Source organism: Hippopotamus amphibius, chromosome 12 (assembly GCF_030028045.1).
Source record: "Hippopotamus amphibius kiboko isolate mHipAmp2 chromosome 12, mHipAmp2.hap2, whole genome shotgun sequence".
Taxonomy (NCBI): Eukaryota; Metazoa; Chordata; class Mammalia; order Artiodactyla; family Hippopotamidae; genus Hippopotamus; species Hippopotamus amphibius.
The window spans coordinates 45,553,637-45,576,989 of NC_080197.1; the positions used below are offsets into that span (position 1 = coordinate 45,553,637).

The 23,353-nt window shown below is 42.0% G+C and overlaps 1 protein-coding gene across 1 annotated transcript in view; it reads right to left on the reverse strand.

Moving 5' to 3' along the window:
• The window catches only part of PLCB4 (phospholipase C beta 4), a 265,039-nt gene that overhangs the window by 92,121 nt on the left and 149,565 nt on the right, over nucleotides 1-23,353 (reverse strand). Inside the window, exons 6-13 of the mRNA XM_057703117.1 lie at nucleotides 22,021-22,100; nucleotides 19,135-19,188; nucleotides 14,706-14,787; nucleotides 13,633-13,733; nucleotides 12,918-12,975; nucleotides 5,980-6,088; nucleotides 1,940-2,150; nucleotides 902-995 (exon numbers count right to left, since the gene is read on the reverse strand). Of these exons, the coding sequence (XP_057559100.1) occupies nucleotides 902-995; nucleotides 1,940-2,150; nucleotides 5,980-6,088; nucleotides 12,918-12,975; nucleotides 13,633-13,733; nucleotides 14,706-14,787; nucleotides 19,135-19,188; nucleotides 22,021-22,100 (789 nt within the window). The remainder of the gene's footprint in view (nucleotides 1-901; nucleotides 996-1,939; nucleotides 2,151-5,979; nucleotides 6,089-12,917; nucleotides 12,976-13,632; nucleotides 13,734-14,705; nucleotides 14,788-19,134; nucleotides 19,189-22,020; nucleotides 22,101-23,353) is intronic.

Consider the following 23,353-nt stretch of genomic DNA (forward strand, 5'->3'; position numbering starts at 1 on the left):
ATATGCGGAGAAAGCATTTTTCGTGACTTTCTCTGAAAAACTGGAAGAAAGGAATATAAAGGTAAGATGCTTGAGAAAATCAATAACTTGTTTTTTCCACTCCATCTCTCTGTTTCTGCAACAGTTTAGAAAAGGCAATGGTGATGTAATTTTAAAACTTACCCTGGAACCCTCCTACATTCTAGGTGGGAATGTAAATTGGGGCAGCCACTATGGAAAGCAGTACGGAGGTTCCTTAAAAAGCTAAAAATAGAATTGCCATATGATCCAGCGATCCCATCCTGGGTATACATCGGAGAAAACGCTAATTCTAAAAGATACATGCACCCCAATGTTCATAGCAGCACTATTCACAATAATCAAGACATGGAAGCAACCTAATGTCCATCGACAGAGAAATGGATAAAGATGATGTGGTACATATATACACAATGGCATATACTCAGCCATAAAAAAGAATGAAATCACACTATTTATAGCAACATGGATGGACCTAGAGATTATCATACTGAGTGAAGTAAGTCAGAAAGAGAAAGACAAATACCATATGATATCACTTATATGTGGAATCTAAACTAGGACACAAATGAACTTATTTATGAAATAGACACAGACTCACAGACACAGAAAACTAACGGTTACCTGAGGGGAAAGGGGGAGGGGAAGGGATAAATTAGGAGGTTGGGATTAGTAGATACAAACTACTATATACAAAATAAACAACAAGGTCCTATTGTATGGCACAAGGAACTGTATTCAATATCTTGTAATAAACCATAATGGAAAAGGTTAAGAAAAGGGATATATACATATATATATGTAACTGAGTCACTCTCCTGTACACCAGAAACTAACACAACATTGTAAATCAGCTATACTTCAATGAAAAAAATCCACTTACCTTAAAAAGGATGTCTGTGCACATTGCTTTTCCATGAGTTATTATTGGTTCTTGATCCTCACCTTTTCCATCCCAACAGTCAAGTTCAACACACCTAGGAACACAGTGACTTTATAATATTGAACCTTTACACAATGAAATAGTGTGTGTACAAATGAAAAGACATCAAAATGAGTTGTCTTCTATAGAAGCAGACAATGGAAGGAACGAGGCAGCACGATTATTTTGTGGAGGATGCAGGTTAAAATGGCATCAGATTGGTGTCATCAAAAAGGGACTGTCGAAGATTAAGAGACGTGATGTAACAAGCAGTGTGGCTCTGGATGAGATCCTAGTTGTGACAAAGCTGTAATGAAGGGCAACTTAGGGACAACTGGGAACATTTAGATATGGGCTGGGTTTCACAGGATGTTAAAGAATGCTGTAACAATTTTGTAGGTGGGATGATGTTACGTTGGCCATAAATGAAAACGTTCTCATTGTGACTTGTATCCAAGTATTCGGAGACAGATGTAGTGATGTAGTTAAAGTCTTTTAAGGTATTTCCATATGCACAAAAAACATTGAGTTAAAAAATCATGTGTTGGTCTTCAACAATCAAGAAAAAAACTATAATGTAACCACATTTCTTATTTTTCACTTTCAGCATTTTCACCATATCTTAAACCTCAAATATTTTCCAATTTCTGTACAATGAAAACCATTTAAAATGATTTTTATTGTCAAAGAATAAAATTTTAGAATGTTTAACATGAAGTAAAGCTATATTTACAAGTGCCTAGGACCAAACGGAAACTTAGCACGACTTCTTAAGATACGCTATTTTTCTTTTTTTGGTAATTTTGGGGGAATATTTTAAATTTACAGTAAAAAACATCTTTTGACCCATCAGAGGAGTCTAGACCTTTCCGGAACAGATACTGTACTTCCCTTCTCAATGCTTTTCACTCTGAATGCTACTTCCTATTTTTCAGAGAAAAGTAAACTCAGTTGAAGGGCATCGTATACAAAGAACAGACAATGTCTTGAGTTTCTGACCTGCAACCAGCCAGGAGGACCTGTCTGTACATCTCCACGGAAGACTTGCCACCAAACTGCCTGCCAGTGAGATAGGTGTTGTGGGAAGAGCTGATGAAGTAGTGAGCCAGAGGGTGGTCCATTTCCTGGTAAAGCTCTAGGCGATCGAGGAAGACTGGGGCATTTTCATCTGACATCAGGTATCTGCAAAACCCATCACTTGATATGAGGCCTGGGGGAGAAAAGAATATCACAGTAGACTTATGGCTCTGAAGATACACATGTTTTATTTATGACATTTGAGGCCGCTTCAACAGGAAGAGTCAAAACTTCTTCATAGTCTTTTTCCCAAGAACCTTCATGTTTTAGAACTTGAACAAAGTACTCAAGTTGCATATTATAAGTAACCTCATGTCTTCAACAAATAGGTGGCATCAGTTCCCTAGGTTCAGAAGCACAGCACCAGGAGCCAGATTGGAGAAGGGGTGAGTAGCCTCTCTGGATTCAAATAATTCCATTTTCCTATTTCATCTAAAAAAATAGGCTACGGGGCTGGTGAGACGAGTATTCAGGGATCATTGAAATGTGACTCCAAGAGCCGCTATTCATCTCAGTCACACCTGTGTGATGTGGGGCAGGGCCGGTGTGGTAAGTGTGGGAGAGGCATCCATATTTCTGCATCTTCTACCCTGTCAACCATCAACAACCTCAGCTTCTTGTGTTTACTTAAGCATTTGCAAGTTACAAGCTGATTTTGAGCTTACAGAAAAGTACAGATAATAGCAGGATAAATAGCCATGGATCTACACCACAGCCTTGTCAGATCTTAACCTTTTCCTTTATTTGCTTTACATTTTTTAAAGGAATACATAATTACCGATGCCTGTGAAGTACCCTGTGTGCCCCATCTCAATTCCATTCAATCCCATCTTCTTTTCCTAGGTAGACAGCCACTACCTTAGTTTTTGGGTTTAACGTTCCCAAAATCGTTTTGTAACTTTATATGCATTTATCTAAAAAATAGGTATTGACTATTTTTTGACTATTTTAAAATTTATATAAAAGTTAGCCCACTATTTGCATTTGCAGCTTGCTATTTTTTATATTTTCTTGTGACTTATCTGCTTAATATAAGGAGCTCTTGTTCATTTATTTCTCACTGAGTAATGTATAGTAGATGTAGGCAGTGTGTAGAGTGTAAAGTGGTCCATATGTGTATATACCACAATTCACTATCCATCATTCTGTTGATGGATATTTAGATCGTTTCTATTTATAACTCAGCGTACTGCAGTAAAAACCTGAGTGTCTATCCTCTTGGACACATGTATTCATACTTTCCCGGGCACTGTGGCAGATGCAGGATAGAAGAAATGGGCAAGCCCTACTTTCATGAAACTCATATATTATGGGAGAGAGAACAAATAAATTAACAAATAGATATAATGTTATGAAAGTGCTAGAAGGAAACAGAAAGCAGGGAATGAAAGTGATAAAGAGTGACCAGGATGCTGGGTTCGATATGTGGCCAGCAAAAGCCCTTCTGATGAGGTAACATTCATGCACAGGGAGCAAGCCACATGCACACCTGGGGCTGCCCCATCCTAGGCAGAAAGATCAGCAAGTGCAGAGACCATGCGATGGAGGGGAAAGTATCTGGAAATGAGGACTCTGAAGGCTACATCAGTTGGACTTTAGTCTTCACCAAGTACTTTGGATGTTATTCTAAGTGTGTTGGGAAGCCTTTGGAGCATTTTGAAGAGTGCAAGAACATGATTAGATTTGACTTTAAAAGGTTTACTCTGGCTGCTTTGTGGTGCATAGATTGTAGGGCATTGAGGAAAAGAGAAGACTAGTTACAAGTCAGCTGGCATCATCCAGGAAGAGATGATGTAGGCTCGGATAGCCTGCTAAGGGTGGAGACAGTGAGAAGTGTTTTATTCAGGATTTATTTTCAGGATAGATCTTGCAGCTTCTGCTGATGGATCAGAGGTGATGTGAAAGAACAAAACCAAGTCAAGGATGATGCCAAGAGTTTCGGCATGAAAAGTTGGGTAAGTCATGGTACCCTTTTCTAGGCTGGGAAAGGACCAGGTCTGTGGATGGAGAGAATCAAAGCAGGTTGTACATATACGTATATTTGAACTGCCCATTCACCATGCAAATGGAGAGGTCTACTACAAGTCTGTGGTTTCAGAGAGATAAGGAGTGGAGAGTTTAATCTGAGAGTCACATGTGTACAGAAGAAACTTCAGGCCATTGGCTTCGATGAGCCCATAGAAGGGGTGATGCTAGAAAGAGCAGAGCTCAGAGAGCTGAGCAGGGCCACTCTGACACCAGACTCAGGAAACACACGGGACATTCTCTAGGGGACATACCTGGAAGTGATGACGCTTGGCTGTAGAAGAGGCACATTTTCCACTTTAGTATTGACAAAATATTCATCAAAGGGGGTGGTTGTACCCATTTACATCCCCAACAGAGTTGATAAGAATGCCTTTGGCACCACATTCTCACCCATACTCGATAATGACAGATTTCCTGTCCTTTGTGAAATGGTAAAGCTATGCTTTTTAGATGTGTCAATGGTAATTTCATAGACTTTTAGGACCTGGGAGGACCTTATAAATAATAAGACACCCCTCTCTCCTAATGTTTATCACACCGCCAAGGCACAACTGAGTCATATGTCTTTCTCCTTTAATAGATCACAGCTGCATGATTTCATTCTGAACCCCTAGCAACTACACAGTACTTGGCACTCAGTTGGTCCTCTATAAACTTTAAGGATTGAAAGTAAGGGACAGAAATACTGGCTGAATGACAGCATCAACTCCACCATCTTACAAGCAGGGAAACCGAGGCCCAGGAATACAGTTCTTGGCTCCAGGTCACACAGCAACAGGGTAAGTAACAAAAATCACATCACCTCCCACCAATGCAAAGTGCTAGATTTTCTGCCAAGCCACTCCTCCCTTCGCTTTAATCACATGCCATGTGGAGTTGATTATGATACTCAGGATATTGACAGAGAGGCAAGTAATGAAGCAGCTTGTTGAAAACAAATATTTGAGACCCAGACAGAAAAGTGTACATGCATGACTATACAAAGGGAAAACTGTGTTGGGCTTGGAAAAATATCAGTGGTAAGGCCGCATGGTATGGTGGGCCAGGCATGCGTATAAACAGGTTCTATGTGGGTCCAGAGAATGTATAAACCTTTAAGCCATATTCACTGAGATACAAAAAAAGAAAAAAACAGAACCCCTATTCCAAAGAGGAGGAAACTGAGGCCATGATACTCGTGTGCACATGTGACAGAAAGAACTTAACCTAGATCTCCCTTCACTCTCCACTGAGACATAAGGCTAGTGGCTCCAGCTCAGGAGCCCTGGAGATACTATGGATATATTAGTATTGCTCCCATCCTTTGCAGGTGTTTCTCACAGCTATAGAACTAATCTTAAATTTCCTCCCCATACCTTTCCTTTGTTAAATATTGGAGTGAACATTGTTTCCAAAGTTTCACTGCAAAGGGCAAAGTCTCAGAAACCCCAACAACTTGCTAAATTGATTCCTGACTATTTAATTTCATGTCCATTGCATTTCTCTTCCATACCAGAGGTCAAATGATGAGTGACAGCTCCTCAAATTGTGTACTAAATTGAGTTAGATTGCCAAAACTAAAGGGAGAAAAGGAAGGTGTCAATTTTTGTAGGAAATGCACTGTTTTCATAGATGACAAGCAGAGACTCTAATTGGCATTTTTACATTTTAAGCTCTATGCAATACTAAAGATCTAATATAAGAAAGTACGTGGGGAAAATATCACTACAGTTTAATAATAAATTTAGCATTACACTTCAGGCAGCATAGACAAATTTTGGTGTAAGGTAAAATTTAGAGCAGAAAAAAAAAATCAGTCAGTTATCACTCCTTGCCTCTAGAGAGCTCTAAAGCATTTAGATACCTTTAACTAAAAATCCAAGGATTTTAAAAGTTGCATATGTTCTTGATTTTTTTAAATAAAGAAAAATTCCCTTTTTTCCCACTTTTCTTACCTTTTTTCTTCAAATCTTCATCAGGCTCATACATCTCAATGATCTGCATTGCCCTTTTAGCATCATAAAATGGGAACAAAATTTCATTCAACCGGGGATCTCGTTGATGCTATGATGAGAAAATAACTCCATTTAGGTTGACATTCCTCACCCTTGGGCCATTATACATCACTAAAGTATGTAATTTCTAATATAAGATATATCTAGAATATCATGTTTATAGTTACAAAGAGATGATTTCACTTTTCTCCTGTTTCTCTCCCTGAAATAGGCTTCAAAAAGGTCTAAATTTGGTAGTAGTTTGTTGGTTCCTCTCACTGAACTGAAGAGGGAGAAGACAGAATATACTTTTTTTCTTCAGAAGTTGACGGACAGAGAAAATGGTATGGCATTGCCCCTACCACAGGTAAGACTTCTGGCATAAGTGTTTATAAAAAGTGAAGTCAAAAATCTTTAAAAAAAGGGTTAACAAAGGCAAAAATCCAAAAACCCCCAAATATATAATATACCCATTTAAATGCCAAACCAAAAACAACAACAAAAAACCCCCCAAAACCCTGAAGTTAAGACAGGCAAATATCATTTCATTTTCATTATATGTTTCTACATGAATTAAAGATTTCTTGGGCACTGCAAACTTCATTCTCTTGAGTAAATATTTATCACAATGAACCCATTGTAATAATGATAAAAATTAATCAGCACAAGGATATTTATAAGCTCTAAACAATATGAAAATTTGTGTTTAAATATCAGTAGTTCAGAAATTCTATTTCACTGTGAAATGTAACTTGGTTTGCCCCGAGGAAATTCTCTGGGCAGAAAGTACATAAATAATTAAGGCACTTAGGAGATTGGGGATGTCATTCTTTTCAAATCAGCACCTATAGGCTCCTGTGCTGTATTATATGAAGGACCAGGAGCAAAGCTATACCTGCACTTCTGTCATCCTAACTTTACAGCAATGATGAAAAAAGTCCAACTTACTGACTCAGCTACAATTGTGTGTGTGTGTGTGTGTGTGTGTGTGTGTGTCTATCTGACGATCTTCCTGTATCTAGAGGTAGTGGGTCCACTAAACTTCCTTATTGCTCGTGGTAGATTAGAGGACCAAACACTGCGTCCCTGGTCACCCATAAAATAAATAAATAAACGCAACTTCAATGGAATAATGGCAGATAAGCAGATGTGAGCAAAACCTGATCAATAGCTAGGACCCTGGCAACAACTCTTTACCCAAATATATGCACAGACTTTGAAAAGCACTATTGAAAAAGTATTGAAGAAACAACTGTCAAAAGTTCATATGGATTTCCCTTCCCCATTTGCTTTGAAATGATCATTTGAAGAGTGGGGCACACAGAAGGCATGCCTTTGGCCAACAGAACACTTGTAATTTCCTAATGCACTGTGGCCAAGCCTGTTCTGATCCTCCCACCTCCCCACCGAGTTAAGAGTGTTAACGCCTAAGGAATCAATATCTCTTTGTCAATTTATCCCAATGAAGCATGCTTCTGTTGGAATCTAAGAATTTACGGCTCACACCAGCTCACATCCATGCATGTGCTGGAGCAGAAACTGTCATATGAATAACAGGCCTTGAGACCACACAGAAGAGAAGTCCTGGGGTGCGCAGAGAGATGGCACGGTGGACCATGGAACGCCAGACAGGTGAAGGCATGCTACAAGACATCTCCTTCAGGAAATGGATGCTGTCATGCAACTCCAGGACCCCTGCCCAAGGGAATGACAAGCACCACCCCTCTGGTGAGAATGCATTGTTTTCAAAACAAACAAATAAACAAACAAACAGTACATTTTCTAGGCACTTCCCTTCTCCCGTCTCTGTAAGTAACACCACGGAAGAAGATGGATGTGGCAGGGTCTACTTTTTTAGATCCCGCTGCAGTTATGTTCATGGTTGGCCACTATACTAATAAGGTTTTCTTCCTTATAACAATTAAGTCTTTTGATTTAAAGATATGCTCTTTGGTAAGAGTTCTGGACTCATGGAGGTCATGGGGTAAATCCATATGAATTTAAAAGTGAGAGAAAGAAGAGACTCAGCTAAAGAAGAAAGAAACACAATTAGGGAAAGGAAGAGAGGGAATCCCAGTATTCTTAGGTGCTTTTTACGTACAGAGGTGTGTGGGTTCTAACCCCATGCCCTGCAGTGTGGCCTGTGGACGCAGCAGTGGCATCACCCTTACCTGGGAGCTTGTTAGAAATGCACATTTTTGGGCCCCACTCCAAACCTGCCAAACCTGACTATCTGGGGTGGAACTCATGAATCTATATTTTTACAAGCTTCTCAGGTGCTTCTGATGTGCTCAAATTTAAGAAGCATTACTCTAATATGTAAAGATATGCATTTAAATATATTTGCATATCAGTAAAAAAAAAAAAGTCCCTAAGTTCTGCAAGGATATAAAAATGCTAAATGTTTAACATGTCCTCCCAATTAACCCCCATGAAAATTTATCAGCAGACATGATAGTCACTAGAAGAACATCCTCCTATCAGAACAAATAGCCAGGAAAACCAGGTCCTAAAAACGGGTGTATCATAATCCTCTATTCTACATTTGCAGCAAATAAGCACTAGGAGAAGACAATATGAAGTTTCACTTGTCTTTACATCTGCTCCACCAAATAACCTAATCTTTTGCTTTCCCAAAAATGTTCACATTGCAAAAAGGAAGCACAGTGCAATCTGGATAACCCAAAGGCAAGGAAACAATGGTAAAACTCTATTCAGAGTCACAAAAACATAATTTTATATGAGAAAACCAAGAGGAGAAAGATCATTTCCAAGTAATCTCAGAGTAATAAGGTTGCAGAAGATTTCCACATGGACATAAGGACGGTAGGGCAAATGCTTCACAGCTCCGAGGGAGAGACCATGGGTTTTCAGTTGGGATTTGGGGAAGCAATGTACCGAGGGCATCCCCCTCATGATGTCCATAGCTTTGTAAAACATGATACCGAATAGCTTCCGAAAATAGTTCACAGAACTGTGGCCAGGTGAATGAGAAGATAATGAACATGCCTCCCTTATTATGTCCTTACTCTCAATGAGAAAGGACATCAACTGGCTTCAGTCCAAGCAGCACTGGGAGAGAGATGTTGACATAAATAATACTCAAAAGAGATATAAAAAGATAAAGGAATAATTGGCAAGGCTTACTCATAGGACTAAATACTTCCTTCTCCCTCTTTGCCCACGCATTAAAGAAAAAAGATATTGTAAATGGAAAGCAACCGTGAACCCTTTATTATATTCTTTCAACTACAAAATAAAAAATAAAATAACTTAAAAAATCAGGTTTAGCGCTAACGTGATCCTATGATACGTGTGAGGCAGGGGGAAGATCACCAACAACAAGAAAATGGAGCTAATTCTTGATGGCTGTCGTCATCTAAGATCTCTGTCCTCTCTTTCTTATTCTGATCTTTCTCCAGCTCTCCATGCATCCCTCTGCCAGCCCTCAGTTGTTGTCATCTTTGTAAGAAGTCATATGGAGAATGAAGGCAAAACTAAAATCAATTTAGCTTCTCATTAGGAACAGGGAAAGAGAAGTGAAACTAACTGAAGTCAAGAAGCTTTCATTAGCCCTGACACAGAGAACTGAGTTGGTGGCAGCATCCAACCATGTGCCAGCTCATCATGATGGCCCCACCAGCTCTCTTGGACTCCAGTTTGCTATTTTCATAATACAGGCAAAGAAAGTTTCCCTCAGTCCACTGGATGGGACCAAGAGACGTAGCTGTGACAAAATTTTAGATCTGAGTACAGGGTTTCCATGAGTGAGTTAATTATGGAGAATAATAGGTTTATCCTGCTCTCATATTCTTTTCATTCACACTAAGAATTCCAAGGAGGAATCCAGCGCTTCACAAACTCTAATGTGCAGGCAGATCACCTGGAGATAATGTTAAATGCAGATTCCAACTCAGCAAGTCTGTGTGGGATCTGAGATTCTGCATTTCTAACAAGCTCCCTGGGGATGCCGATGCTGCTAGTCCCCAGAACACACCCTGGGGACCAATGAACCTGGAGATATTGAGAAGCAAATGAGAAGCACAACTAAAGCTACTAGTGAATAGCTAGTAAGTGCTGATGGCAGGGGTAGAGAGCAGGTGGTACAAACCCCTACACGGCAACCAAGGCGGTGAATGAACGATAGTCTCTCCTCACCTTCCAAATTCCTGGAGATACACATTAGCACCGTGAACAGAAAATCTCACATAAGGAGTAAAGGGATTTACAAGCTGGAAGGTTGATGGGAGGCAGCATGGCTTTTGCTAATATAAAAGGCACTTTTTTCCTGTTACCTATTCTAATTGGTTAATGCTAGTGTCCATGTGTCTACTAATTTTTTTCTTTGTCGATCACTTCTTTGGTTACCTTGTTGAACTATCTATTCAGAGTTTTTCAGCTGATTGTTTTTGATATTCAGGTTACACAGTCATCATCTGCAAATAATGAATAGGGCCTGTCCTTTTGTGCTCCTGGGATTCATTTATTTTTTCTTGTCTTATTGCATGATCCAGGGCTTCTAATACAATGTTGTATTCCAGCTTGTTGAGACTATGTGGCTAAGGCACTCTGAAAATGGTTAGGTCTAAGCTTTTCAAGTGAGAGACCCTTACATTCCAATGCCTGCTCCCTTCCTGAGTGAACTCTGTCCCTGTTCATCATGGGTTTTGACGGTGCTTTGCCCATGGGGTGTTTTGATTTTGGAGCAATGATAGGGACAATGGTAGGACTCAAAAGAGAGGGTGCAAGGCGCTGGCAGAACATTCTCTATGTTTGACAGCCTTCTTCAAGGACACATTCAGATTTCTGTCTAGTTCTTCCAGCTGAGTTTACTAGGACAGAAAAGGAAGAGATTCAGGGCAGATGCTTTGATTAAAAATAAAGGCTGTACACTTTCCTGGACTGTCTTGTAGTATCTGTGACCTAAAGAAACCTAGAATCACACTGATTCCATTAGTCCCACCCCCAAGTTAAAGATGCCACCTTATTGTTAATGAGAAGGCAAACAGAAGGAAACATAAGCAAATGAACACTACTGGCCAGTGTAACAGTGATGGATAAAAGCTTACCAAAGAGTAAGTACTTTAAGAAAGAATTGGGCTGGCAGAGCCAGAAAGTATGATCATACCTTTTAAAAATTAATTTTTTTGTCTGAGACTTATAAGAATTATAAGAATAGTTACTGGGTAGGTCTACAAAAACCACCCATAAAAGGAAAGGCATGAGATAAGCACCTATGAATGCAGCACCGATCTGAGGACTTCAGAACTGTTTCCTCATTTGAATAGTGCAATGCATATTAAGTCTCTGTCCTGTTTAATAGAGGCTGGGTACCAGCTTCATCCCAGAGTGCAAAAGAGGCCTTTTTCTAGGAAGTGGCAAACTCATGATGTGGTAGATATTCTCTCCACTAAAGTGTCTTTCCTCTAGTAGAAAGCAAGATTTTTTCCCATTTCACCAAAACTCAGGATGACCAATGACCCAAAGTACATGAAGAAGCTGAGGGAGATAAAACAATACACTTTTTTAAAGAAAAAGAAGCAGAAGATGGGGAAAGGGTTAAGGAGGCAAAGCGAGGCAACTTAACTTTCAAGCAACAGAGGCGTAAGAATGTGGATAATATCTGGGTAAAGGTTATGAACACAGTATTCGCATGACCAAAAACTAGTGGAGCGAAAAACTTGAAATATTTTCAAGTAAAATAAATACTGCAATGTACCAACGAATTATTTAAAAGGGAGGCATCTGCGCTGCTATATGGGGGACCTTTACTCTCCTGCATCGGTGCTTCTAGGCTCTGGTTACCATAGCTTCTCAATTGCAACCCTACAAATTGGGAGCTACTGAGCCCTGACAGGGAAAGAAAAGAGAAGCCCTTTGGCAAAGATGTGATCTGTGTCTCCAAACTGGTATAAATTACAGTGTGCTTACGGTCCTGTCTTGAGGCAATACCTCTTATCTGGCATGATACTGTCTTTCCTAATGTTTTCTCTTTCTAGGGTATAGTGGTCAATATCAATTGATATGAAACAAAAATATACTGTCCATTCGTCACTTAAAGTCTTTTTATTATTGTGTTAGACAAAAAGTGAATTTCCCTTCTCGGATTAACAAGAGCTTCAATGGGTTTCACTGAAGAGAAAACACTTCTCTGTGCGTGTAGAGAAAAAAGAAGTTACTTTTAGTTGTAATAAAAATTGCAGCCTTTACGTGTTCTGAAACACGTTTCTCTTGAGCTTGAGCAAATTTTGTCAACCAGTTTTGGTTGTTAAGTGAATCAACATTCTAAAATTAGCTCTGAGCTTGTTATAAAAAGAAAAAGTAAAAATTTAACCTGCCATCGCACTGGCCTAATATGCACTATATTTTCACTCAGGAACTCCATGTTGTTCTTGCTGTCAAAATATTCTATTCGAACCTACATATTTTTCTTACATGCAATCCATTAAAAGACAAAATTAAAGCTTTTCCAGTTCATGCAAAAGTATGAGGAAAAGTTAGCAATGGAGAATCCAACTACAGTGTGGTAAACTCAATCCATTCTCTTTCTATTTCTCATAAGCAAATAGAAAAAAAAAATAAGTACCTTAAATCACCTTGCAAAAACATAGACACATTTAAGTAAATGAATATATTATCAAATTCACACGCACACACAGAACCGGAGCTACACATCACAGCAAGAAACCAACAAAAAAGCAGTGTGCAAAGCCAATGAGGAAGCGCATGGACACACGAGGGCAGCAGCTGATTTTTGCACCTGGTAAAGCCATCATGGAAAGATCAGCAGGTCAGAAGCAAAGCGAATGAGGGTGTAGGATGCAGGCATGCAATGAGGATGCTGGAGGAGGCAAGCCACTGCACACAGACTGATGGAGTTAATGTATGAAAAAGCTTACTTCATTTAGAAAGCTCACTAATTGGTCTACCGTTAAATAATCAGTTTTGTCTCCATTGCTGAAAAGAAATTTATTAGAAAAAGTAAGTTTTGGTATATGATGCTACAGGAGGTACGATTTACATGTTGACATTTGTCGATGATAATTCTAAACTTATCTTCTAACCCTGAAGTAGTGGTGAACTCTTAAAATGGCCAGAGACTCTTTGTAAGGGGAAAAAAAAAAAATAACCCAACAACAACAACAAAGGAAAGAAATCGCTCCCGCTAGCTTACAGAAAATGTCTGCAATCCCTCTTTTGCATTACCCAAAAGCGTTATTATAAAAACAACATGTAAGTCATCCATTTGAAATAATTGGAATGAATGAACTTTTCAACAACATAATAACATTCCAAATTGAATCTAGTTAGTTCACATAACGGGTTAATAATACCTAAAGGAGCAGGTTAACATTGTAGGTAGTTAGTAAAGCCAATGCAGGGAGGGGAAGGGGAGAAGTTCCAGGTGCCGCAACTAACTTATGTAAAAGTTTCTCAAAAAATCAGAGCGAACTTTTACACCAAATAAACTAAGGGGTGAAAATGTAACCCTGACTAGATATCCCTAGATACTATCGACATAACTATTTGAAAATATTAGGACAAAAAATGTTTTTAAAATCTAAAAATACAAGGATAACACTGATGTGACACTGTCTCATAAATGGAACTTACATTTTTTTAAAAAGATCCTCTATATCTGTCCGAGGACAAATCTTTTGTGTCAGTTCATAGAATTTTTCATAAGTAAATGCCGCAGGCTCAATTTCATCGTTCTGGAAAGAATAGAAGCGTGTCATAAATCAGGGCACATTTTTCTCTCCTTGGAGGATCTACAGAATCTACAGGTTCATGAAGCAAAGTGATGACTAATTGGAATTCCAGGGCCTTCCTCTCTGATTTTTGCTGATAGAAGCCAGAAGGTCCAGCCATTGGCCAGGCTGCTAGTACATGGCATGTGTAAATGAGCGTTTCTAGTTCCCATGCAGCCATGGTTTGCACGTTCAAACACTGGCCACAGCTGGGCTTGCTCTGGGAGACACTCCACAGAACAAATGCAAAGAAACATTTCTTCCTTCTCTCCTTGAAGGAGAAAAGCAAGTGCCTGCCTAAAGGATGCTGACTAAATCAAGCCCCGTGTTTTCTTATGCTTATTTTGTGAATTTTCCCAAGACCACATAAAGGGGCTCCTATAAGAGTTTATTTTTCATACTGAACTTTATATTTCAATAGGATTTGTTAAGGCAGTAACAGGCTTAAATCTTTCCAGCAGTTAGTACATTAATTGGAATTATTTTAAATCCAAAGGGCCATAAACACAAACGGTTTGTTTGGGAAGAGGTGCTTCATAAAATATCGCACAGCTGTCCTGAAGAACTGAATTTATGAGCCATTTTTCATGCTGACACTGTGTACGGTCCAGGCAATGTTGATGGGCTTCTGTAAAATAAGCTTTCCATAATGTGTGCAAGAGCAGCCTGGCTGTCATTCTCTTTTCTTAATAAAGCTCACAAAAACATTTGGAAGTACACTATTTGACTACTAAAATGTTTAGGTTAAAATACCCAGAAAACAAAAGGAAAGAAGGACAAAGGAAAGAGAATAAAGGAAAAATTGACTGTACTATATGTGACTGAACCTAATTCTGCATCTAACTGAATCAGTTTAACATAAATAATCTCCCTTATTACCTGAGAACATAAATACACAAAGTTGTTTCAGAAACACGTGATTAAATGAATGAATACCTTTCCACTGGGAAGACCTAGCTCCTTGAGTGCTTGAAAGATCACCTTTTCTGTTTTACCCGATGCAAAGGTTCTAGTAATACTAGGGCAGAAAAGAAAAAAAAAAAAGTTACTATTAATTCTGTGTTCTCTGATGCAAAGATCCCAGTAAAACTAGGGATGGTGGGATAGGGGAGAAGAAAAAGGAAAATAAAATTACTTTTCATTTCTAGGTATTTTTCACTTCCCAAACTAGTTTCTGCAACGTCCCTCCGGTTACCAGAGCCGGCTGTACCAGTGAGGTGACTTGATTCTAAGACAGGTGGTTCCCCGGCTACTTGTGAATGTAAGACGCACCGGGGAGACAGACCATTGGACGATCACAGCAATACATTTTTATCCTATCAAACTGCTTTCTTAGGTAAAAGGAAAGTGGCAGACGGAACAGCATCTCCAGAATAAAACCTCTTGGTGACACCACCTTGACTTGGGGAAAGGAAGGAGGCCCCTTCAGGACACAGCCCGTGCCTGTGATGGCCCTTACCTGCCTTCACACTACAGCTGACATGTATTATCAGACATATTTTATGTGTATTTTTTTTCCAAGCTAAGCACTCTTGAGCCACTCTGACATGTCAGCTGCCTCAAGGATTGGGGACTTCATTATGAAAGCGACAGGTGTTGGGGAGAACGGAGGCGGGGGAACAAGTATTCAGTGTTTCAGCAGAATCTTGGCATTCCCATGAGACATGTTATTTTTGAATAATGGTGGTGCCTTTGAATTAGTGCAGTGTGCACCAAGGCTAGTAAAATGGGTAACACCTTAAGCAGCTTAATTCCTGGTGATGATAAAAGTAGGAGAGCAACTCCTTCTGATAAATGTATTGGTGACACTCAGAACACACACTACAGACGTGGACCCTGGAATCCGCACTTGACTCTGAGCCATGTCTCGGCCACCCAAAGAGCCTTCATTCATTCCTTGACTGGAAGCCCAGGTGATCTGTCACCATAATAACTTAAACTCTAAATCAAAAGTCCAGCTTCCATTGGAAGATAGAGCTCACTTTCATCTGCGAAGCCTGGCTTTGGACCGCCTTCCCAGGGAGCACAGGAGGATCGGTGACAGTGCCTCCCATGCCCAGCCTTGTCACACTCTCCACCGTTCGCGTTAAGTGGAAGGCACGCTCCCAGTGTAAGCACGGAGCGCAGGTAATCCTGATGAGTGGGAGAAAGCACCCCTTCAACTGCAGAGGACAACGTGCCAGAAGAGAGAGACGGGGACGAACTAGGTAAACGAATTGCTGTGTGTTCATTCAAAGTTTTACTGTTTCACACTCGGTCCAAAAATACTTCAGCAGGTACATTCTTAAGAGTGCTTGAGACAGTTGTATTCAAATATAGCGAGGCCTATGAATTCTCTGTAACAAATCTGCGACGTGGTAGAGCATATATATATGACAGTGAGTAAACCAGGTCCTCGGGTAGAGGGTGCTATGTCCACATTTTCCCACTTCTCTAGAGTTCATGGGATTTCATACATTGGATTGGGCTCAGAAGCACTTTATCTGCCCTTTATAATGTAGGCAAAGTAGCTGTTCAGTGTCTCTTTTGGAAGAAGAGTACGTATGTGATAATGTGAGGGCTGCAGCCTCCAGCAGGATTTGGGATGTCTGGCACCTGCAACCAGGAGGTAATGCCCTGCTCAGCAATCTCAGGGGAATCTCAGCTAATTGGAGCTTCTGTTAGGTTTCAATAGGCTTCGTAAAGGAGATGAAAACTGATGGACACGGTCATGAATGTAGCAGGTGTAGGGTCTGGTGAAACAGGCCTTTCTGGCCAAACAACCTGGTGTCGAGTAGGGGGTGGGGCAGGGAGTAAGGGGAGAGCTCGCAGGAATAGAACCTTGGCTGAGGCTCAGGGAAGCGCCAAGAAATAGGAAGCAGGACAAGGACATCTCGTGGGAGTAGGCGGGCCAAGCATTTGTGGGAGATAGACAAATGGAGCGAGGGAGAAGATAGGGTGTCCAGGGCCAGGAAGGAGGGAAATCCACGTGGGAATACCTCGGTGAGGGTGAAGTCAGAGCCCAGAGACGTGACTGGAGAGAAGATAATAAAGGCAAGAGGTGGGAACTCCCTGGCAGGCCAGTTGTTAGGACGCCGTGCTTCCATGCAGGGGGCATGGGTTTGACCCTGACCAGAGAACTAAGATCCTGCATGCCTGGCGGCATAAATAAATAAGCACACAAATAAAGGCAAGAGGTGGTATGACGGCTAGAGGGGCTTGTTCGCAGGCCCATCTTCTCACGAGGGGGCTTGGGCGGGGCAACCTCAACACAGATTTGCTCCCCTCATTCTAAGAGAAAACAGGAACAAGAAGGTGGAAGAGACCATTCCCCTGGGTGGGGGGAGGGGGGCGGGGCTCCTTTCTTGCCATCTCTCCAGGCAGTTTTCAGAGTCCCTTTTGGGCCTCAAAATGGGTTTGGCTCAGGAGTGAGTGGGCTGTGGTGCAAAGGTGAATTCTCTGAGTTTCCAGTTGCATCAGAGGCCCAGCATTTAAGAAAGGTCCTGAGAGAAACACACTTGTCACAGGCTGGGGGCTGACATGCCCATCAGGGAGTGTTGTGTGGACACGCAGGGTGTGCACATAAGGCACTGCGATTTATTCAACCCTTTATACACAGCCCCACAGAGTACAGCTCAGTGCTTCATAGCTAACTGGTGTTCAATGAGTGTCTGTTGAATCGAAACACACCACCTTCCCCAAAGGAAACCCTAGGAAAGCAAATATCCTTAAGTGGCGCCCAGTCTGACTGCATTCCCTGCTCCAGCAGACCTTACGGGCTTCCAAGACAGCAATGACCCTAGAAACTAAGGGAGTCTCGCTCTGCCCTCAAAGGGTCTACAGTCTACCCAATGGTTTTAATGCCATCTTCTGAAACGGTCACGGAGGGTTCATGACCCTCGTTGTAGGCAGGCTGGGTTTTCAGGATTTGGCTGGATTACGAGGGAGCTGGGCTGCTATGACCACCCCTGAGGTCTCAGCCCTCTTAACACACATCTCTCTTGGGACTTCTAGCCACGGCCATTGGTTCCAACTCCAGATTACAAGGAATAGGAAATGGCAATTAAAAAAAAAAAAAGACTGACCTTCAAAGCTGTGGTCTGAGTGGGAAAGTAAATTGAGTGTGAGTTTGTAAGCTTGGGAGAAAGGCAGACTGCATAAGAGGATGTACAAACAGAGAAAAGAGAAGAAGGAGGGAAAGACTTTCTTCCCTTATCCTTCCTGCAACTCCCTGGACATTAAATTTTGGTTACAGCTCGAGAGCAGGGGCCACTCTCAAGCTGATCTAATGACCCTGAAGCCAGATCCCCTCTAACATTACACACACTACACTAATAGTTTCCATTTTAAAAAACGCCAAAATGAGAGTGATGAAACGACCTTTTAAAGTGTTTACTCTTCATCTCCATTAAAACACTCAGAACTGTTTCCACCTGCCCTTGGCAGCTCATCCACACAAAGATTTATCCGCTTTTTGCTGGCTTGGTATCAACTCTCCATCAACTCTGACAAACTGCCCCCGGATCACAGCTGTCTTGTGTCAAACACCTGTTAATGCTGGCAGGCACCAAAGAGCACACGTCAGACAGCGCTGAAGAAGAGGACAAGATATCTAGGCTATTTCTACAAAAAAAAGTGGCGGGGGGTGGGGGGGGGGTTGTAATAAACTTGTATGTAGACATGGTGGATAAAGATATCTGGAACCAGCAAAGCCCTCAACGCTTGTGTAACAATGGCTCGAGGAGTAGGATGTGTACAAACAACGCCAGAACTGCTAGTTAGAAATGTTCTGATTACAATCTATGTGTTTCTACTTTGTCCATTTCCTGAACCTTATCTTGGGAGAAAAATCAGGAGAGCGAGGTATGTAAAAACAGACTCAACCTACATTTCTGGTCTTCACACTGCTGTTTGTGCTCTCTAAGCTTGGCCTTGTTACTTCAACACTGATTTCTCAGTAACAATGCACTACATAGTTGGCAATAGCTGTAGGATGCTGAGATACATTAAAATAAGTGTTCCGCTATTCTCAATGGAGCAAAGGGTTTTAAATAAAATAACGATCAGTGTAAAGTGTCTTTGCCAACACCCATCAGTCAAGAGTGCTAGCGGGGCTTTTTTTTTTTTTTTTTTTTACAACTTCTAAAGTAAACTTAAAATTGACTTGCTTGTAAGTTATTAAATAAAAAGCTGCTTTTCCTACATACAGATTTGTGAAGACCACAACAGATGCATGAGGTCGATAACCCTGGAAGCCCTCAATAAAAGGTTAAGTCAAAAGCTTCCAGAAATATCTTTAGTGAAAGCAATTAACAAGTCCTTGTGGCGGGGCTGTCTCTGTGGGCTGACCCAGGCTGTGCAGAGCAGATGGGGGTAACTGACTTACCTCCTAACTGGAATTTTCCCATTCGTGTTGGTCATAAACGCCAATTTCATCCAGCTGGAAAACAACAGTAACACTGTTTTAATGTTTCTCAGGAGAAACAGCTCCAATCTGGTTAAGAGCTTTAAAAGAAAATTCATTCAAACAAAGAACACTTATTCAGAAAATCAATTACACACTGTGAGATGAATTTACTGTTGTCAGATTTAGCAAACAGAACTATAGGACTCTCTGTTAGATCCGAATTTCAGATAAACAGCGAATAATTTTTTACGACATGTATGTTCCAAATATGACACAGGACATACTTACACTAAAACCTTACTCGTTACTTATCTGAAATTCAAATTCCATTGAGAGTCCCATAGTGTATCTGGCAATCCTAGATGAATTAGAAAACGGGGTTTATGCACTGAGCAACGCGAACTGTAGGCACTTATTTGGTGACTGGCCTCATCCTCGGCTGTTGCTCTTTAACAGTCTGCTGGCGGGGTAGGAAGCGCAAGCGCGTGAAGACACCAGCCGGCCTGGTCTTGAGGACAGTGGGGATCCCCACCCCCAGCCCTGGCTCCGGCTCCCAGTGTCGAGAAGTACAGATGGAGAAGCGGGCAGGTGTGAGCCCTTAGTGACCTAATCCTCACAGCAGCTGGTGGACGGGTGAACACCAGCTCCATCAAGGGATCTGGATCCTTAATCTGCAATGGTCAGAGACGTTCATCACCTCACACTGATGGTGAGAAATGCCTTGCTTTCCCCAGGCTTTCAGGACACATGGGGACCCAAGAACACACGTTTGTCCTCTGATGCCCAAGCTATTCCTAGCTACTGACTCCCATGCCCACTGTTTCCAATTAATGACATTCTAACAATCTGCAGAACATGATGATTTGGCAAAGTTTCTGTCTCAAGTCAAGCTTCCTAGAAGCACAAGTGACTACTTTTAAGGGGGTGCTTTCAGGGCCACAGGAGCGAGGGAAGCAGTTAGGCAGGGAGGACAGTTACACAAAGCCGTGCTCTCAGCTGGAGCTTCATCCTGACGCCACAAGTACAGCTGAAGTGTGATCTGCACAGGCTTGGTGGCAAGGGGCGTGGCCTCTTGTGTGCTGTCTCAGCCTGTCTTTGGCCGTGGGCTTCCTTCCAGAAGAAGGGAGGAGTCTAGGGTCAGCCCTCCTCATCCGTGGGTTCCCTATCCGTGGACACGAAGGTCCAACTCTAAGGGACTCACATCCGTGGATTCTGGTATCAGCAGGTTCCCTGTTGGTGGACACGAAGGGCCAACTCTAAGGGACTCACATCCGTGGATTCTGGTATCGGTGGGGTTTCTGAAACCACCCCCCGGAAACGCTAAGGGAGGACTGTGATCTCCAGGGCCCAGCGACTCCCCACAGGCAGAGGGCAAGTCTCCGGAGAAGCGGGCAGGTGTGAGCCCTTAGTGACCTAAGCCTACCAGCAGCTGGCGGATGGGTGAACACCAGAAACAGAAAAGGATCTAGGCAGGACACCGATGAGGGCAGATAAGATCTGTCGTCCAGATACAAGGACTTCGGTCACTCAGGCATAAGTGGGCACGCCAGAAGTCTGAGGTCCTTTGGGATTCTATAACTTCAAAATATCTGCTGGGTCGCTCTTTATTTTTAAGAAAACAGCCCACAGCCACTGCAGAGGAAAAGGAGTAGTGGCTGCACAAAAAATAGGAATATACAAGACTAGATACCTGCCCTCTGCTAAGACAATGGGAAAAACACTGGAGGGATGGCATCAAAATCAAAATAACTGATACTGAGCGAGGGGTGATGGGGAGCCAGGCACCGGTTAGGTGCTCTCTGTGACCTCATTTCCTCTGCATGGAATCTTAGGAGTGGTGTCACCACCTCCATTCAGAGGTGAGGACAGTGAGGCACAAGGCTAAGAACTTGGCAAGAGTCATCCAGAAACGAAGTGGCCAACCTGGGATTTACAGCACAGAGTCCATGCTGCTAAAGCAGCTGCCAAAGGGACCGGAAGTAAGAAGTGAAACGCCTGAAAGGCTGACCACTCCTCCCATCGCCCGGCGGTCCAAGGAATCCCACCCTTGGTGCTGGGCCTATGTCTGGCGGAAAGACGCAGGCTTATCAATGCAGATTCTCAACGTGGTTCTCTCCTGCACCTTAACTGCCTGCCGAAGGCCCTGTGACAGCAGGCGGCCCCACTCCTCCATGAATCACTGCTTTTCAAACAGGCCGATTTAGGCTTTGGCTAGGAATTCTACTTGAGTAACTTTCATGTCACCTGGAAAGAATAACTTGGTAGGGTTGAAACCTACCATGTCATGCAGTACCTCTCTGAACTCTGAATACAGTAAGCTGGCTTAAGGAAGGCCTGCTTTCTGAATTTCAAAAGTACCTCTGGATCCCCAGAGGTACTGTCTGGGTGCTAGAAAGACTCTGGGGCCAGTGTGCCTTTTCCACCGGAGCCATGGGCGCTTTTGCAGAAGTGCTTCTCTTAGCCACACACCCCATTTCTCAGTCTCATGCAACAGAGGCTCCAGCTACACCAGCACCCAGTTATGGCCCCAGGCATGCAGAGCTGTTTATCAGTAGGCTCAGTCTGGGGACACAAAGGCCGGGCAGGGCCCACAACCCAGAGGATACTAGGGAGTGAGCTTCCAGCATCTTTCTGCCATCAACCATTCCTTTCAAATAGGTTGCAGGCTGTGGGCTTATCACACATGCCCTGCCAGGTGGCATGAAGAGTACGGGTGCGTATTGGTCAACATCTCCTCCAAGATCAGGAGCATAGAGGGGAAGGCAAGGAAGATGCTGCCTGGTCCACACACACAGCCTTCATCTCCTAATCTGACTATTTGCTTGATAACGGCCAAGAACAAAGGATCGTGCAAATAAAACTCACTGCTTCTTGAGGCTCGTCATGGGGCTGACGTTGTTGGCCCTGAAGTTGTGAATGATGGATCTCAGGCCTTCGACCCATTGCTGAAACAGAAAGAAAAAAGGGTTCTTGGTGAGCAAATCTGCTGGAGCTAAACTGGGTGGTTTTTATTAGACAGCTCGTATCCATTTTGTGTAAGAATAATATAAACTCTTCTTTATCTCCTTCCTGTCACTCAGCCATCCTCATTCCACATGCTCATATTTTATGCTTTAATAAACAGCTTTCGTTCTTTCCATGAAGATAAATGTGGCATCTACAATGTCATTAAACACTGGGTTGTCATGAAGGAATGCTGCCCACTGATTGACTTGTTAAGCCTTCTATTTGCAGCCTGTTTAAATACAAGTGCCTTTCAGTTGCTGGCAACCTTAATTATTTCTAAGCAACATTATACAACACATGATGCATACTTAGTACTCTCATTTTAGAGGATGAACGCATTTGGGGTTCATCCACTTTACTGTGTGATTCTATTTCAATGTAAGAATGTGTTACCTATCTTACCTGTCTGTGTTTTCCAGCAAAGCCTTAAAAAGTCAAACAAACAGATGATTGAACTTGGTGTAGCCCTCCAAAAAATAATAAAAAATAAAAATAAAAATAAAAAAAAGTCAAACAGGCATCGATTGCCCAGGGTAACCGGAGCAAACAGTGACGTGCTTGCATAATTCCTGTATAAGGACTTGGACTTCAGCTTTAGTTCATAACATCACTCCATGGTTTCACAAGGAAAAGTGAAGAAGATGGTGCGTGGCAGTAAAGGAATTTGGCTTTCCAAAGGGCATTTTACTGGAAAAGGCTGGCCTGTGAATTAAGGCCAACTCTGCCCTTGGGTCCAACAACTGATGCCGGCGAATGCCATACCATGTTGCTAAAATAGAGTCACACTCCTGGTAAAATGCTTTGTAGTAAATTGATACTGGGGGGTTCAAACAGAACTGGGGCCCAGACACAAGCCAGCACCTTCTTAGGTTTATAGTCTGACTGCTGCAGCTCTGTGCTGAGGAAGGGAAAATATTTTGGAATAGACAGGAATGTAGACGTACAGTCTAGCTGCCCTGTCCAGCCTGGCAGCCACTAGCCGCACGTGGCTAAATTAAACTGGATAAACATTAATTAAATTAAATTAATTAAATTTAAACTGAATAAAAATAAAATGAAGTGCATCTGTTGCACTCATCGCACTTCAAGTGCTCAACACCTGACGTGGGCTTAGTGCCTATCATATCGCGCAGTGCAAATAAAGAACATTTCTGTCTTCGCCGAGGGGTCCATCAGACAGCACTGCATAGTA